At 44.9% G+C, this 17,089-nt stretch overlaps 1 protein-coding gene across 2 annotated transcripts in view; it reads left to right on the top strand.

Moving 5' to 3' along the window:
• Positions 1–17,089, top strand: part of UBR1 (ubiquitin protein ligase E3 component n-recognin 1) — a 171,566-nt gene that overhangs the window by 139,720 nt on the left and 14,757 nt on the right. For both annotated transcript variants that reach the window (XM_068254146.1, XM_068254145.1), the window contains 8 exons: positions 3,146–3,242; positions 5,996–6,063; positions 6,237–6,387; positions 11,145–11,232; positions 11,764–11,900; positions 14,589–14,697; positions 15,211–15,267; positions 15,364–15,441. In XM_068254146.1, the coding sequence (XP_068110247.1) occupies positions 3,146–3,242; positions 5,996–6,063; positions 6,237–6,387; positions 11,145–11,232; positions 11,764–11,900; positions 14,589–14,697; positions 15,211–15,267; positions 15,364–15,441 (785 nt within the window). The remainder of the gene's footprint in view (positions 1–3,145; positions 3,243–5,995; positions 6,064–6,236; positions 6,388–11,144; positions 11,233–11,763; positions 11,901–14,588; positions 14,698–15,210; positions 15,268–15,363; positions 15,442–17,089) is intronic.

The following is a 17,089-nucleotide window of genomic DNA, read 5'->3' as shown; positions in this document are numbered from 1 at the left end:
GGAACATCTGAGCAATGGCTGCTGGGAATGACTTCTTGCATATTAAACCAGACCCTAGGCAATTTATAATAAAACTAAGCTGCTTATATTGTTTTGTAGGGATCATCATTGAGCATGCACAAAAGGTTTTCTTGCCTTAAAGCAATAACTTAAAGGACTTATAAAGCAGTACTTAAAGAGACACTGAAGTCTCAAAAAAACATCTTTTAATTTAACAAAAGTGTTTAATATGTTTGCCCTAACTAAACCGCCGCATTCCCGCCGCTGTAATCTATCTAATTCCCCCCTAACTCGCCCTCCCTCTCCCCTGCAAAATTCACGACTTTCTTGATTGTGGATTTTTCTGCCCTGTGCGCTTCCGTGTGAGGCAGAGCTATGAGCTGCAGCCCTGCCTCACGCTTGTTAGCGGCGGATCTCCGTCTCTCCCCCGCCCCTCTCAGTGAAGGAAGACTGAGAGGGGAGGAGTAGAGGCGGTCATCCAGGCTGACAGACACGCTGAGAGGCAGAGCTGTGGCTCATAGCTCTGCCTCTCACGGAAGCGCTGCCCGGATTGCCCCCCGGCGAGTTAGGGGGGATTTAGTTAGCGTACAGCGGCGGGGATGCGGCGGTTTAGTTAGGGGAATCCTATTAAACATAGTTGTAAAATAAAAAGATGGATTTTTTTTTGAGACTTCAGAGTCTTTTCTAATGGGACACACAACACTCCACTAAAAGGAAAAAGTAGTTCTCTAACACTATTTACTATAGCAGAGATAGGCGGGAGTCATGGAACTTTGTTGTCCCTTTGTTTGCGTTTACTCTAGGCACTCCAGTTACCACCCATATCTCAGAAAAACACAGATGAGTTAATTGCCTTCCTCCAAAAATTGTCCTTAAAGAACCACTGAAGTGAGAGGTAAATGGAGGCTGCCATATTTATTTCCTTTTAAACAATGATGGTTACCTGGCAGACCTGCTGATCTATTTGGCTGCAGTAGTGTCTGAATCAGACCAGAATGATTTTACAAAAATGTCAGATACACCTGATCTGCTGCATGTTTGTTCCAGATCTGACTACCGTATATACTCGCAAGCAAGCCGACCCGCATGTAAGCCGACCCCCCCACTTTTACCCCAAAAAAAGGGAAAAAATGATTGACCCTCATGTAAGCCGGGGGTAGGAAACGCTGGCCGCGTGATCCCCCCAGTATGTCCCAGTATAGCTAGTATAGTGCCCAGTATAGGTAGGTAGTGCTCAGTATAGCTAGTAAAATGCCCCAGTATAGCTAGTATAGTGCTCAGTATAGCTAGTATAGTGCTCAGTATAGCTAGTATAGTGCTCATTATAGCTAGTATAGTGCTCAGTATAGCCAGTATAGTGCTCAGTATAGCCAGTATAGTGCTCAGTATAGCCAGTATAGTGCTCAGTATAGCCAGTATAGTGCTCAGTATAGCTAGTAAAGTGCCCCAGTTTAGCTAGTATAGTGCCCCATTATAGCTAGTATAGTGCCCCATTATAGCTAGTATAGTGCCCCATTATAGCTAGTATAGTGCCCCATTATAGCTAGTATAGTGCCCCATTATAGCTAGTATAGTGCCCCATATAGCTAGTATAGTGCCCCATATAGCTAGCATAGTGCCCCATATAGCTAGCATAGTGCCCCAGTATGGGTGGGTAGGTGCTGTCCCTCCCCGCTCCCCCGCGGCTGCCGCTGCTATTACCTCAGGCGGCGCCGCTTCCTCTATCCCCGTCCTCCTCCGGTAACTCATTCACAGCAGCGCGCCTCTCGCTGCTGTGATGACGAGGAAACCATAGAGAGCAGCTTCCTGTAGCGGCGATGCCGTTACTATGGGAACCGCTCTCTATGGTTTCCTGCGTCATCACAGCAGCGGGGGGCGCGCTGCTGTGAATGAGTTACTTACCGGAGGAGGACGGGGATAGAGGAAGCGGCGCCGCTTAAGGTAATAGCAGCGGCAGCCGCGAGGGGAGCGGGGAGGGACAGCACCTATCCACCCATGACTCGCAAGCAAGCCGACCCCCCAACTTTTGGCCCACTTTTGGGGGGTCAAAAATTCGGCTTGCTTGCGAGTATATACGGTAAGTATTACAGGCAAAGGATCAGCAGGATAGCCAGGCAACTGGTATTGCTTAAAAGGAAATAAATATGGCAGCCTCCATATACCGCTCACTTCAGTTGTCCTTTAAACTAAAATGAATGTATTATTATGGTAGTAAATAGGTTGAGAGCCCCTCTGCAAAACAGTTTGTGACAATATACTCTGCAAAGAGCTGTGTAAGTTGTCAGTGCTTTGTACATACTAAAGGTGGCCAAACACTTACAGATTTGCAGCAGATTCGACCATCAGATAGATTTCTGTCAGATGCATGTCAGGTCGAATCTGATGAGTGCCACATACTTGGAACAGATTTCCAATAGATTTCAGGATGAAATTTATTGGAAATCTATTAAAAATAGATCTAAAGGCATAACTGCACCTTTAGATCCAATGCAACTATAATGCTGGGCATACACTGCTCGATTTTGCACCGGTATCGAGCCAGCGGCTCGATGCCAGCGCGTCACCGCTCGTGCGCGCGGAACTATCCCCTCTCGATCCCGCGGGCACTTCCTTCTCAGTGCTTATCAGCGCTTCGTTTTTGCCTACTGTCCACCTGCGGGGATCGAGCCGGGAATCGATCCCCCGCGTGATCGGACATGTCGGAAATTATCAATCGAGCCGTCAGCGGCTCGATTGATAAGAAGAATCTGGGCCGTTATGCCCAGCATATGGGCTATCGATCTGCTGCCAGCAGCAGATCGACCTAGATCTTCTATCCTGTCAGATCAAATCAATCGCAATCGGCCGCAAAACGATCGGCCAATTGATTGGCGATCGATTTCCATGTAATCGATAAATTTGATCGAATAGAATGTGTAATGGGTTCACATAGTATTCTAAATACTGCAATCCTGGGATGACTTATCTAGAGCCTTGGGAGCTGTTTGCTTATACCTTCCTGTGTAGCACCAACTAGTGGGTTTTCACTGTTCATTTCAGGGAGTAAAAGGACCTTTTTATGCTTTGTGATTATAAACAAAACTATTCTGAGTATTTGATTCTCTTGTCCGATACCAATAATACACTAGATTTCCATTTCTCCTAGCTTGCCAACCTCAAAGCCTTAGTGAAATGTCTGGAGGCACAAAGGGTTACATGTCCTCATCCCACAATACGTACTCATCTGGTGCAATTACTGGCAGGTAACGTATGGAACATCTTTCAGCAGTATTGTGATGTTTCTAGATGTCTTAAATGGAAATTACTGTATATACATGACTAAAAGTCTAGACATGTAGTTCTGCCTCACTAAATAAAAGTATAGGTGTCAAGTCAGACCGAAATGTCAGGATGAGGTGTGGGCTCGCCTCTCTCTCAACCTTTGCAGAGCAAGCTGCAGTGACAGTTCTTGGAAAAGCATGACTTTGTATAGCTTACTTTTGATATGAGGTTTTGGAGGCATCCATTGCTTGTGAGACACTGACATTTTTTTCAGCCAATGGCTGCAACACTGAAAACACAGAGTAATGTGTGTACTATAAGTACATTCTCATTTTACACCAATTTATCCAGTGGTAAGTGACACTTTCTTGATGAAGGACATGCCGAGAAAACACAGGTCTGAAAGTCCTGGCCACAATGAACATGAGAGGGCATGGGGAAGGAAAATGGGCATTTGGCTGCAGTGCTTACTGCTGCACTTGGGGGACTGGAGGAGTTATTGGCTGTGCTTAAAGGGCCAGCGGGGGATAATGGCTGAAATGCATTATGTAGTGCAGTCTTTAATCCCTCCTTGTCCCTAAGTGCAGCTGATAATTCATCCTGGTCCCCAAGTGCAGCCATTAAAGCGGATCCGAGATGAAAAACTAACTATAACAAGTAACTTGTCTATATATCTTATCTAAAGTTTAGATAGTTTACACAGCAAATCTAGCTGCGAACAGTTAGATTATTTCTCCCTGTGATAGAATGACAGCAGCCATGTTTGTAAACCTTATACACAGGCAAGCTTATCTGCATCTTCAGCACTCAGCCTGTCAAAACCTAATTCCCCTCCTCCTCCCTCCTCCCCTCTGCTTCTGAAATCTCTGGCTAGTAATATCTCCCCCCTCCTCCTGCCCAGACTGAGCTCCCATGAGCCCTTGCTACTGTCTGAAAATGCCTTGGCTCTCTGAAAACCTGTGGGCGAGGCTTGTTTAGTTTATAGGGAATAAGCGTATTAAAACAAAGTATCTGGCTTGAGGAAAGCCCTATAAACTATAGGAAAGGAACACAATTATGCAATGAGTAAACGTTCATCTCGGACCCACTTTAACTTTGCTGGGTAGACTTGTACTTGAGTCAATAGAAAAATCAAACTTAAGAGTGTCGGGGATCAGCAAAGACCCCCATACAAGTGAGGCCATTTTTACTGTTGGATGATGCCTTCAACAGTTTCTATCCATTCAAGGATTTTATGGCTAATTAAAGAAACACTGAAGTCTCCTAAAATACAGCTTTTTATTGCAAAAAGCTGTTCAACATTATTGCCCTAACTTAAACGCTGCATCCCTGCGGCTGAAATCTAACTAAATCCCCCCAAACTTCCCTTGCAAAATCCACGACTTTCTTGGTTGTTGATTTTGCTGCCCTGTGTGCTTCCGTGGGAGGCAGAGCTTTCAGCTGCAGCTCTGCCTCCATGCGCGTCTATCAGCACGTATCTCTGCCTCTCCCCCGCCCCTCTCAATGAAGGTAAACTGAGCAGGGCGGGTGGAGATACGCGCTGATAGATGCGTGTAGAGGCAGAGCTGCAGCTGAAAGCTCTGCCTCTCACGGAAGCGCTCCCCACAGTGTGCCCGGGGAGTTTTGGGGGATTTTATTAATTTCAGCTGCGGGGATGCTGCGTTTTAGTTAGGGCAATAATGTTGAACAGCTTTTTGCAATAACAAGCTGTATTTTAGGTGACTTTAGAGTCTCTTTAACCATTTCACCTCGAAGGGTTTTTAAAAATAATGAAAATGTATTTCATTTTTCTATGGGAAGGTGTATAATAGGGTATTTGGATGTGATTTTACTTTTTGGCCACAAGATGGAGATACAGATTTAGTGTGTTCTAAAAATAGAAACAGAACCAATTGTTTGTATTTGTTTATATTTGTGTAAATACAGGGATGTAGATACTCGTGCTGGGGGAGGTGAAAAGGTTAAGTATGCCTTAGGGCCCGTTTCCACTAGTGCGGTGCGAATCACCGGGATTCCACCGCTGACAAAATCGCATGCGGATGCGATTCCGCGGGCGATTTTTGCCGCGATTTCGCATAGGCAGGGTATATGCGAATTTAACCATGTCACTGCCTGGTTCAATTTGCATTAGTTTTCATGCGAAATCGCGGCAAAAAACGCATGTGCGTTTTCCCTATTAAATGCGTTATGTGCGAATCGCCTGCATTCCTCACGCAGGCGAATTCTGCAGGCTCTACCGTGCAGAAAAATCCTGCACAGAAAAACACTCAGAAATCCTGACAAGTGGAAACAGTCCCATCCACTTTCATTGCCTATGCGAATTCGCATGCAGGCCACGCATGCGAATTCGCCCTAGTGGAAACGGGCCCTTATTGTGAGTACCAAATTAGGGGCGTCCGGTGGACCACATTTTGCATATTATTGATTCCCTAGTGGTCAATTTGTATTTGAAAATATACGGTAAAGATGTGTAAATAATGAGCGCTTTGAATGAAAGGATATCCTTGAATGTTGATTGTTGACATATGACAATGAGGCAAGCAGCATCTATAAGAGGATAGAGTTCACAGTAAATGAGCAATGAAAATGGGGATTTAAAAACTTCTCTGAGAAATGAACTAGAAAGCATCTGCCTATCATAATGTTGTGCCTGACCGTATCTGTAATGGTTGGCCTACAGTATTCTCAGACTTCAGGTTCAATTATCCTAACTACTCTTCAATTGTTTTGACAGTGTTTCTGCCAAACATGACACTTGAGCAGAATCCATCCTTGCTGGCCGTGGATGCCTTCCACCTCCTGGTAAGTGTACAGTAAAGTGCAATGGGGCATGTATATAGGCCAACACCATAATTCAGATTTATCATAAAATCTTATCTTGAATGTTTGCTTGAATGATGCTGTCCCCCTGCTTATCAGCTTGCAAGAGGCATCATTTTATCTCTGTTGCTCATGATGTTGATTTTATGCCTAAGGTGGGATCTGTAGCAGCCTTCCCATCTCTGTATTGGGATGAAGTAGCGGAACTCTACCCCTCAGTTCTGGTCTCTGCATTCCACCATCTCTATCTCTTTCGCCTGATCACTATGACTCACATTCTACAAATCATCTTCACCTCTGCTGCAGGTAAACTTGGCACTACCCGCTATGAAACAGTTTATGGTATAACCGAGTACATCTCATATTTTTATGCAAGAATTTATTTGAAATGTATTTAACTATTATAAGGAAAAAATAGGCTATGCACTAGGAATTAGTTGAGTCCTGGAGTATTGAAATGAAGGGAGTAACTTTTAGTCTTTTACACTAGATCGCAGCAGACAATATCAACCCAGCTCAATACAATGACATTCCTATGAGACTTTCACATCTAGTACGGTGCAGCAGGTTCCTACGCATTAAAGGGAATCTGAAGTGAAAATAAACTTATAATGAATTGTATATGTAGTATAGCTAAGAAATGAGCTTGAAATAAGAAGTGCGGTAGTGAGTCCTGAAACGCAGCTTTCATTACACCTATGACATATAATGAAACGCAGATGGGACTGAAGACTTCTGGGTAAGGTGACCCCCGTTGCTTGCGGTCACAGGTGAAGTCATTAGACTTCATTTGAATACCGAATTCGAGTCCTTCTGGACTTGTGAGCCCATGCCTGCAGGAAGAGTTAAGAAACTTCAGTTGTTATCTATGCAGACAAGCTTCTCTGAGCTCTCCAAGCAAGCTTGGTTGGCTACAGTGCTGTTTTCTGAAGCACTTCTCTCAACCTGTCTCACTGTTTCTTGTTTGTTTAAAGATAACCCCAGGTGAGAGCGATTGGAGGCTGCCATATTTATTTCCTTGTAAACCATGCCAGTTGCCTGGCAGATCTATTGATCTTCTGACATAAGTAGTGTCGGAGTCAAAATCCGGGTCGGACTGGGACACTAAGGGCCCACCAAGGAAGTTTCAGCCTGGGGCCCGCCCCCCTAACCGCCTCCCCCCCCCCCCCCCCCCCCCTCCAAAATTGCAGCCAGTGGCAGCAGCGAGGAATCACTTACCGGCATGCTCAGAGGAGAGATAGCGCTGCGTGCCGCTGGGCTGGTCTCTATCTCCTGCACACTGACCAATCACGCTCTCGCAGTACTTCCTGTGAGGGTGAGATCCGTGATTGGCCAGTGCAGCAGACAAAGACCAGCCCAGCGGCACGCAGCGCTATCGCTCCTCTGAGCATGCCGATTCCTCGCTGCTGCCGCTGGCTGGCTGCGATTTTGGAGGAGCCCCTAGGTGAGGGGGGGGGGGGGAGGCCCCCCCCCCCCCTCCCCGCCGCTTTGTGCACAATTTCCCCCCTTCCTGCGCTGTGCCCCCCTCCTCAGCTCTGGGGGGCCCCCCAGAAGGCAGGGCGGCCGGGGGTCCACCGATGGAAACATCGGTGGGTCAGTACGACCCTGGTCAAAATCCTGGAACAAGCATATGACTAATACAATAAAACCTGAGTCAGCCGAGTCAGAGTACCTGATCTGCTGTATGCTTGTTCAGGGTCTATGGCCAAAAGTATTAGACACAGGATCGGGAGGCAACTGGAAATAAATATGGCAGCCTCAATATCACTCTCCCCTTGTATTCCCTTTAAGGATTTAATGCAGGAAAGTTCAAAGGTTCATTAGCTCTGCACTGTTTCATAGTTTAAAATACAGTGTGTAGTTTGTAAATTGCAAATATTACAGAATGATGCAAAGTTATGAAAATAAAGCTATATAACTGAAAATAAAAAAATGACTCTGTACTTTGCTACTAATGTTCTATTCATTATCCATACTACACCTACAATTCATTATGTCAAAAGTTTTGGGGTGTTTTCGCTGCAGTGTCACTTTAAGGCACAGCAGCATGCTATGCGTTATCAGGGCAATAGACCGTTTACAGTGGCAGTGAGGCATACGTTCATTGTACTGTATGCCTTACTGTACAGTTGCAACGCTACTGTGCGGTGTGACTTTTCAGCTCTGTTGCGTTGTGATTTCACCACAATGCAACTTAGTGTGCATAATTTTATCTCATGAAGAGTAATTTAAGAGTATTATTATTTTCCTTTAAAGGTCAACACTAAAATGTTTTTAACCTCCCTGGCGTTCTATTAAGATAGCCAGGGCGGCTGCGGGAGGTTTTTTTTTTAAATTAAAAAAAAAACTATTTCTTGCAGCCAAACCCACTAGAGGGCGCTCCTGACACGTCATTCTCAGAATTAACAAGGAAGGCCGCAATGAGCGGCCTTCCTTGTTTCGCTTACCTCGTCGCCATAGCGACGAGCGGAGTGACTTCAGCCGACGTCCTGACGTCAGCCGCCTCCGATCCAGCCCTTAGCGCTGGCCGGAACTGATTGGTCCGGCTGCGCAGGGCTCGGGCGGCTGGGGGGACCCTCTTTCACTGCTGCTCGCGGCGGATCACCGCAGAGCGGCGGCGATCAGGTAGCACACGCGGCTGGCAAAGTGCCGGCTGCGTGTGCTGCTTTTTATTTGATAAAAATCGGCCCAGCAGGGCCTGAGCGGCACCCTCCGGCGGTAATGGGACGAGCTGAGCTCTTCCATACCGCTCAGGAGGTTAATGTAAATGGCCACATGGCAGAACATAATTTATAACTTAGAAGAATTTTTTGTTTATCAACAAGTTAGTTTTAGACACGAAGGAGCAATTTGAAATGTACAAATGAACCTATCCTCTTGTATACATTTAGAACTCTTGCTTTACCGATCCCTCAGATCTTCTTTCTGTTACAAAGGCTTATCAACCAATTTGTTTGGGCGCATAAGCACCCTTGTAAACATGATATCTATAAATCCCAGTGTGAGCAATAAGAAATGGAGACCTCCACATATTATATACAGAATGTTAGGACTGGAGAGAGTGGGCAGAATAAAAGTACACACGGTTACTCATAATACATAACGGATAGTTCCATGGTTAGTATGAAAGCTATGTTAATCATAAGACGGTTTTAAAAAAAAAAGGAAAAACCCGGTGAGATTTATTCTGGAGAAAAGAGTAGCGCCTAGCGGTCCAGTATTCCCATATCCACATAAATTACTTTTCCCTATCCTTGCTTCTATGTAGGTACACCAATTCCTCAAATGTGAGGGATTGGTTTCCACTCTCCAATAGTTGGACTGGCAGGACAAATCCATTTAACTTAAAACTTTATAGAATTTTATTTATTTTTTACAATATTTTAAAAAATGATTTAGTGTTTGCTTATTGTGAAATCTTACCTCACCCTGATTTACTATCTCCTGACAGTGAATCTCTGTGGAATTTAGTTTTCCCTGTATGGAGTGAGCATGAACATTACACAGTCTCCCAGAATGCTCTGGGAGGCTTCATGACCTCATAGCCTAGTCTAAACATCAATGAGAGAGGGCAGGGTTACAGAATAAATATAAGGAGCATTTCTGACTTTAAATACAGGACAATTAAGGTTACAAAATGGGTACTCTAAATTAATGTTTTATGATGTTACTATGGTTCCTCTTTATAAAAAAAAAAAAACTTAAGCCCTTAGTCAAGTTAAAGAGGATCTCATCCAAAAATTAAAAGTCCTTAAGCGCTGCTTTAAAGGAAAGTTATATTTACTTTGCGGAGTCTCGTCCCACAAAGCCGTCCGGAAGACCCTGCATCACTCCACTTTTAGTGCCTAGCCCCGCCTCCCCTCCTCGAAGAAAAAACACCTGGCTATCTACTGCAGTAAATAGCCGGGCGTTTTTTCTTCAGGGGAGAGCGGGGAGGCGGGGCAGGCTCCGGAAGTGGAGCGATGCGGCATCTTTGTGACGGCTTCGTGGAACAAGACTAGGCAGGTAAATATAACTTATTTAAAACAGCGCTAGACAACATCATTTTAGACATAATGGTCTCCGAAAGGATCCTTGCCATTATTAATGACACCTTTGATACTTTCATTAAAACATGGCAGCCCTGGCTAAACGCCTCAGACCTCACTGGTCCGCTCCTGTGTCTTCTCTCTATGATCCCTTCACTGGTAATGGGCTCAATGTAGGGAATTGATTACACATCATCTCAATTTTGTAACACTGTTCTTTATATTGGATACTTGCATACCTGTTCTCTATGTTCCTGTTGAACATGTACTTTTATAATTATACTCTGCCTAGTCCCGAAGTGGACATATTCACAATTGCTGTTATGATTACCTGTTTTGGTTAATCCAATAAAACCTTTTGAAACTAAAACAGCGCTAAAGGATTTTACATTTTTGTAAAGAGGTCCTATTTTTAATTTACTTGCCATGTTATCCGTGTATCTTTTCTCTCCGCGCTTTCTTTACTGCGTAAAGCCAATGGGTACCGTTTAAAAAATAAAAAAGTCAGATACTCACCTAAGGAGAGGGAAGGCTCGGTCCTAATGAGCCTTCCTTCTCCTCTCCCGGTGCCCTCGGTGCTGCGCTGGCTCCCCCGTTCGCGTCTGCATCCGCTGGGACTTCGGAGGTCTTCGGGAGCACTCGGGCTTCCGAAGACCCGCCGCTGCATACTACGTACGCGCAAGTGCGTCATAGAGGGCGCTCGCGCAGGCGTACTATGGACCGGCCCCGTCCTTGGGAGCCCGAGTGCTCCCGAAGGCTTCTGAAACATCCCTTCGGCTGCGGAAGTGGCAGTATTTGACCGGACTGGTCGAATACTGCCACGGGGGATCCTGCGCGGGACCGGGCACCGGGAGAGGAGAGGGAAGGCTCATTAGGACAGAGCCTTCCCTCTCCTTAAGTGAGTGTCTGACTTTTTTTTTTTTTTTTAAACGGTAAACATTCACTTTAAATATTGTTGATTTTGTTTTTGATTTAATGGATTTAAAATCTGATTTCAAGCAGAGAAAGATGAGAAGATATTTGTTTTCTCTCTAGGCATGATGCCCTCAAAGTCTGCAGGTGACAATGAAGGAGATGTCAGTGTTGCCAACTTGTTTCATGACCTTTCACTGTATACCAATGGGTGAGTACATTTTTCTGGGCCACTGAGACAAATGTGGTGTAACATTTGTGTATTGTTGAAAGTCAAATCCCATAGGTCCTCTTGTTGTCACTCATGTCTACTGTTGTCAGGCTTTAGAAATGCGTAGATGAATGCTTAAAGTGATTATAAACTTTTGTTAAGTTTCTTTGTCATATATCAATTTTAAGATTGATTCCTGAGAAGTCCTGTAGCTGTAGGCAATGTATGGGAGTAAGAAATGCGTGGGCAAGTCAGTCTGAAATCATTGGAAGACTGGAGGGGGTGGGCAGGTTTACTTCTGTGGACAAGCTCAGAAGTGTAGGTTGGGCAGGTCTTGTGCACAGATTTGTAGGTAAGGCACAGAATCTTAAAACTGATCCTGAAGCAGATAGGGAGTCTGTGTAGAGGGGTTCACAGAGCGACTATAACACGTGTTCTTAAAGGCACTTTTTAGCACTTGTCCTCAATTCTGCTTGTCCTACAACCTGCTACAAACACTAATTGATAAATCCATGTAATGTATTATTTCAGTGCCCTTCCAGCAAATCCTTCTGACTGGTTTGTGTGGAACTGTGTAAAGCAAGGCATTCTTCCATACTTGCGTTGTGCTGCTCTCTTCTTCTACTGCCTGCTGGGAGTGGCACCACCTGAAGAGCTGAACTCAATAGGTATGACACTGTTTTCACTAAACTGATCTTTGCTGCAGATTCTCCGAAGCCAAATCCGTTATTCTCCTAGGTTTTCTCACAGAAGATGCTTTCTCAGCTAACCAACAAATTACTCCACCGTCCATATCACAATTAATGATTTAACTTCTTAGTTTAAAGCTGAACTTCAGGTTCATATCTAATAATTGCAGTGTGTAATGATTCCTACTTATTAATGTTTTGTCTAAACTGTCATTCTTTATTGTCATGCACATGGTTTTTATGTTGAGACCATACCTACTTCTGACACTTGAATGTAAAGGGAGTTTAGCCTCTTCCCACTCATACTCTGTCATTTCTAAGACTATTTCTTGTTTGAGGCTGTATTTTTACTAGGCTTTAATTATGCATAGATTATTCCTATAGAAAAGAAACCTGCTGTTTTGTTGAGCATGTTTGTGTGTACACACACACACACACACCACACACACACCACACACACCACACACACCACACACACCACACACACACCACACACACACCACACACACACACCACACACACACACCACACACACACACACACACACACACACACACACACCACACACCACACACACACACCACACACACACACCACACACACACACCACACACACACACCACACACACCACACACACCACACCACACACACCACACACACACACACACACACCACACACACACCACACACTCACACACACACCACACACACACCACACACACACACACACACACCACACACACACACACACACACCACACACACACACACACCACACACACACCACACACACACCACACACACACACCAAACACACACACCAAACACACACACCACACACACACCACACACACACCACACACACACACCACACACACACACCACACACACCACACACACACACACAACACACACACACAACACACACACACACCACACACACACCACACACACACCACACACCAACCACACACCACACACACCACACACACCACACACACCACACACACACACACACACACACACACACACACACACACACACACACACCACACACACACACACCACACCCACACACCACACCCACACACCACTCACACACACACACACACACACCACACACACACACACACCACACACACACCACACACACACACACCACACACACACACACCACACACACACACACCACACACACACCACACACACACACCACACACACACACCACACACCACTCACACACCACTCACACATACACACATGCTAAACCGCACCGCAGGTGTGCTGGCTGTCCCAGCTGTCATGTCTCCCTTACTTCCCATTCCCATCACAGGTAGCTACAGGTGTCTCTTACTATTAGACAGAAGTACCCTCAATATTAGGTACCTAGCAGAACCTCAGTACTAAGTAGCTAGAGCAGGGATGTCAAACCGGTCCTACGAGGGCCGAGATCCTCACATTTTTGATACAGCTCAAATGAATTGATGGGTCTGATTCAGGAAAGGTGTAGTCCATCAGGTAGAACACATTCCTATCTTTCTCAGTCCATCCTAAACACTGGCATGGATCTGGCCCTCCAGGCCTGGAGTTCGACACATGTGAGCTAGAGCATGCCCCTGAAGGGAAATCTCGTCGGTGGAATACAAAGAGCAGGGTGAGTAACCTCTCATTTACACTCTCATTGGGACTCTGCATAGGGAAGAAGGGAGGGGAATGAGCCGCCCTTCCATCATCCGGCACCTGTAGGCACATTCCCTGATGAAGAAGCTGGTTTAAACCAGTGAAACAGCTGTCAGACACTTAATACCCCCACTGCTATGTACCTGCTGTTTCCCCCACCGAAATAAAGGGATTTTTTACAGGAGAGGTGCCCCGCTTTTTTCTTCTATTCCATTCAATTTCCTAATCATGCCTAGCAATTTTTTGAGCATTTTGGTGTAGCATTTTTTTTATCACAGTAGAGCTGTAACTGAACAGCTTTTGTAACAAAACTCTTGGAATATCGCTCTGATCTAGTGATTTTCCACTTTCCTATACTTAACATTGAGGCTGAATCGCCTCAGAAATGCTGCAGGACCCGTGTTTGGGGAAAAAAGCACATCGCTCTGGTGTGTTCCATCCCTTTCAGATACATTAGCCGCGTTTTAAAAAGCGCTCAGGAGCACTCTTGGTGTGCACCAGCCCTCAGACTGAAAAAGCATGTGAGGGGTGAGCCATGCAGATGTTAACTCGCCTTAGCTGCCACAACCTCTCACCACTCTTCCTAAAACAAAGCTTCTGCTGTAAAGGCGGAAGTGTGGGTGGTGAGGTAACCACCTCTGCACAGCACCTCCCCCCAACACACTCTGAGGCCATTTTGTCTTTCCCAAAATTGAAGTTGCTCAGTCCTACTAATTAATACAAATTTACAATTATGCATATAAAATTGTGAGGCTGAACTTAAATGGTGCAAACCTTGATTTCTTAGGCCATGTACACATCGTTATCTGCCGACTCAGCCGATTTTAAGTCAGGTGTGTGTACGAAGCTTTATAATGGCCATCTAAATAAGTACTTACAGTATTGTATTAGGACAGGTCCCTTGTAATATGCCTGTGTTTTTAGTAAGTTGTGTTTCACAATACTTGCATTCTTCCTCCTTTTTTTCTTTTTTTTTTTTTCTGCAGTGAACCTGGAAGATCAGTTTGAGGCATTGTGCAGCTACCTCTGTCTACCTACCAATTTGTTTCTCCTCTTTGAGGAAAACAGGGTCACTATGAAACCACTGTTACAGAGGTATGGTTTGACTGTGTGCAAGTTGTATGTTACTTGTCTACAAGATATTAAACATGCTCCTCCAGAGATTTCTCTTGAGCAGACAGTTTACAGACACAATCCGTGATCTCGGTGCTTTATCACCTGTGCCACCTCTGTTCCCCTGTACCTTAAGTATCTCCGTTTGTCACCTCTGTTCTTCTGTGCCCTCAGATTACAACAGCAAAATGTCATTTTACCAGCTAAAAAACATCTTTGGATTTTCATATTGCTTGTCTCAAACTACAAGGTCTTTTGGGGGAAAAAAATGTTTCACTTGTTCCCACAGAATCAAATTTTACATTTTCAGACCGTTTGTATCGGTGGGTCATTCATAAGTCGGGTGTTTGTAACTCGGGGGACTACGTGTAGAGGCATTTTAAATTGCAATCTGATGAGTGCATCTGATCCTTTTAGCGTGCTTTGTGAAATGTAGTTAAGAATTTACTATGATTAAGTCTACAGCAATGACCTGTCACTTTCTCTGTTTACTAGATTTTGCTCTGATCCTGCCGTTCTGAGCGTTGTCACTGGTAAATCACTAAGTCTCAGGTGAGGTTCTCTCTAAAGCAATTTCAGTTGTCAGCTTGTCTCTAGGAAGAGGGAATGTTATGTTCATATGTGTATTTTTCATACAAATGATTACAGGTATCCAAGAAGCCGCCCCACTTTAATAAGACTGCCTGAAAATTACAGCACGTTGCTCAACAAAGTCTCCAGTTTCAGGTGAGAAGCTCAGTTATTTCAGGTTTCTTTTGTTTCAGATTATGCAGAAGATGTACTGTATTTTTTGGAATATGAGTTACTTTTTCTCCTCAATAAATAGTCATCCTTTATCCACACTAGATCACCGCGCTCACTTGCCCTGTAAATCATCAGAAGATGCACATAGTGCTAAGTACAGTCTGCAACTGGCTACAGTGAACACCCCGTGCCGCACTCCAGGGGGTAGTGCCACCACCAAAATAAGGGTAAAAAACGTTCAGCTCCCCCTTTGTGGGTGCACTCACCAGAAGCGCGTCTTTTTCTATTGCATATCACATCCACATCCGTAAGTAAATCCAGCCAGCCAAGGAGTAGGATCAGCGTATGACAATAAAACTCATTTATTTAAAAGTTTTAAAATGCAGGCTTACAGGCTATTTCATTACCACTCCGTCCGCGGATATCATAGAGCAGCACGAATACCCTCTCCTGCCTTTACTTAATGACGTCAGCGCGCCTCCGACTCCACTTTGGGCTTTGGGCAGAGTCGGAGGCGCTCTGACGTCATTGAGGAAGTAAAGGCAGGAGAGGGTATTCGTGCTGCTCTATGATATCCGCGGACGGAGTGGTAATGAAATAGCCTGTAAGCCTGCATTTTAAAACTTTTAAATAAAAGAGTTTTATTGTCATACGCTGATCCTACTCCTTGGCTGGCTGGATTTACTTACGGATGTGGATGTGATATGCAATAGAAAAAGACGCGCTTCTGGTGAGTGCACCCACAAAGGGGGAGCTGAACGTTTTTTACCCTTATTTTGGTGGTGGCACTACCCCCTGGAGTGCGGCACGGGGTGTTCACTGTAGCCAGTTGCAGACTGTACTTGGCACTATGTGCATCTTCTGATTATTTACAGGGCAAGTGAGCGCGGTGATCTAGTGTGGATAAAGGTTGTATTAAGGGTGGAGTGACCCTAATCATTGCTGCGATCCCCTGTTATTTGTGACTGATCCATTGGAGCGCAATATTCCCTATTCTATTTAATAAATAATCATCGCCCGCTAATACAAACACTGTGGAATTGGTTGCGCTGCCGCTAATTGATTTTACACAAGGGAGCAGAGGGGACATGCAGGGGGGCTAGGGGGAGTGGAGGAGACATGCGGGGGTGACACGGGGGAGTGAAGGAGTTGTGGGGGGCCAGGAGGGGACACTGAAGCAGAGACGACATATGGGGGGGACTGAAGGGGACACAGGAGGACAATTGGGGGAGAACATCCACAAGACACTCCTGGAATATAGGCGCACCATGTCTACCGTGTATGTATATAATTTTTTTTTCCTGGTTTTTGCCCTCTAAACTTAGGTGCGTCTTATATACTGGAGTGTTTTATATTCCAAAAATTATGGTATATACAACATTCAATATCCATTATGTATACTTCAGTTTTTCACCTTTTAAGGCAAGCAAAAGAACTATTGTAAATCACAGCTGAGCATAGGTGGTCAGTGAGTTGCAAATAATGCAGAATTGATGCAAATGTATGCAGCTTGGAAGTTGGCCACTCACACAGCATCTGCCACCTTTTGTCCATTTCCAAGATGTCTACAATTTGCATTGACTCAGCATGAATAGCACCTCATTGAATGCGACACGTCCATGATAGAAGA

The sequence above is a fragment of the Hyperolius riggenbachi genome, chromosome 9, assembly GCF_040937935.1.
Source record: "Hyperolius riggenbachi isolate aHypRig1 chromosome 9, aHypRig1.pri, whole genome shotgun sequence".
In the NCBI taxonomy this organism is placed as follows: domain Eukaryota; kingdom Metazoa; phylum Chordata; class Amphibia; order Anura; family Hyperoliidae; genus Hyperolius; species Hyperolius riggenbachi.
Note: the sequence above shows the minus strand (reverse complement) of the source record. Positions and strands in the feature narration are given on the sequence as shown.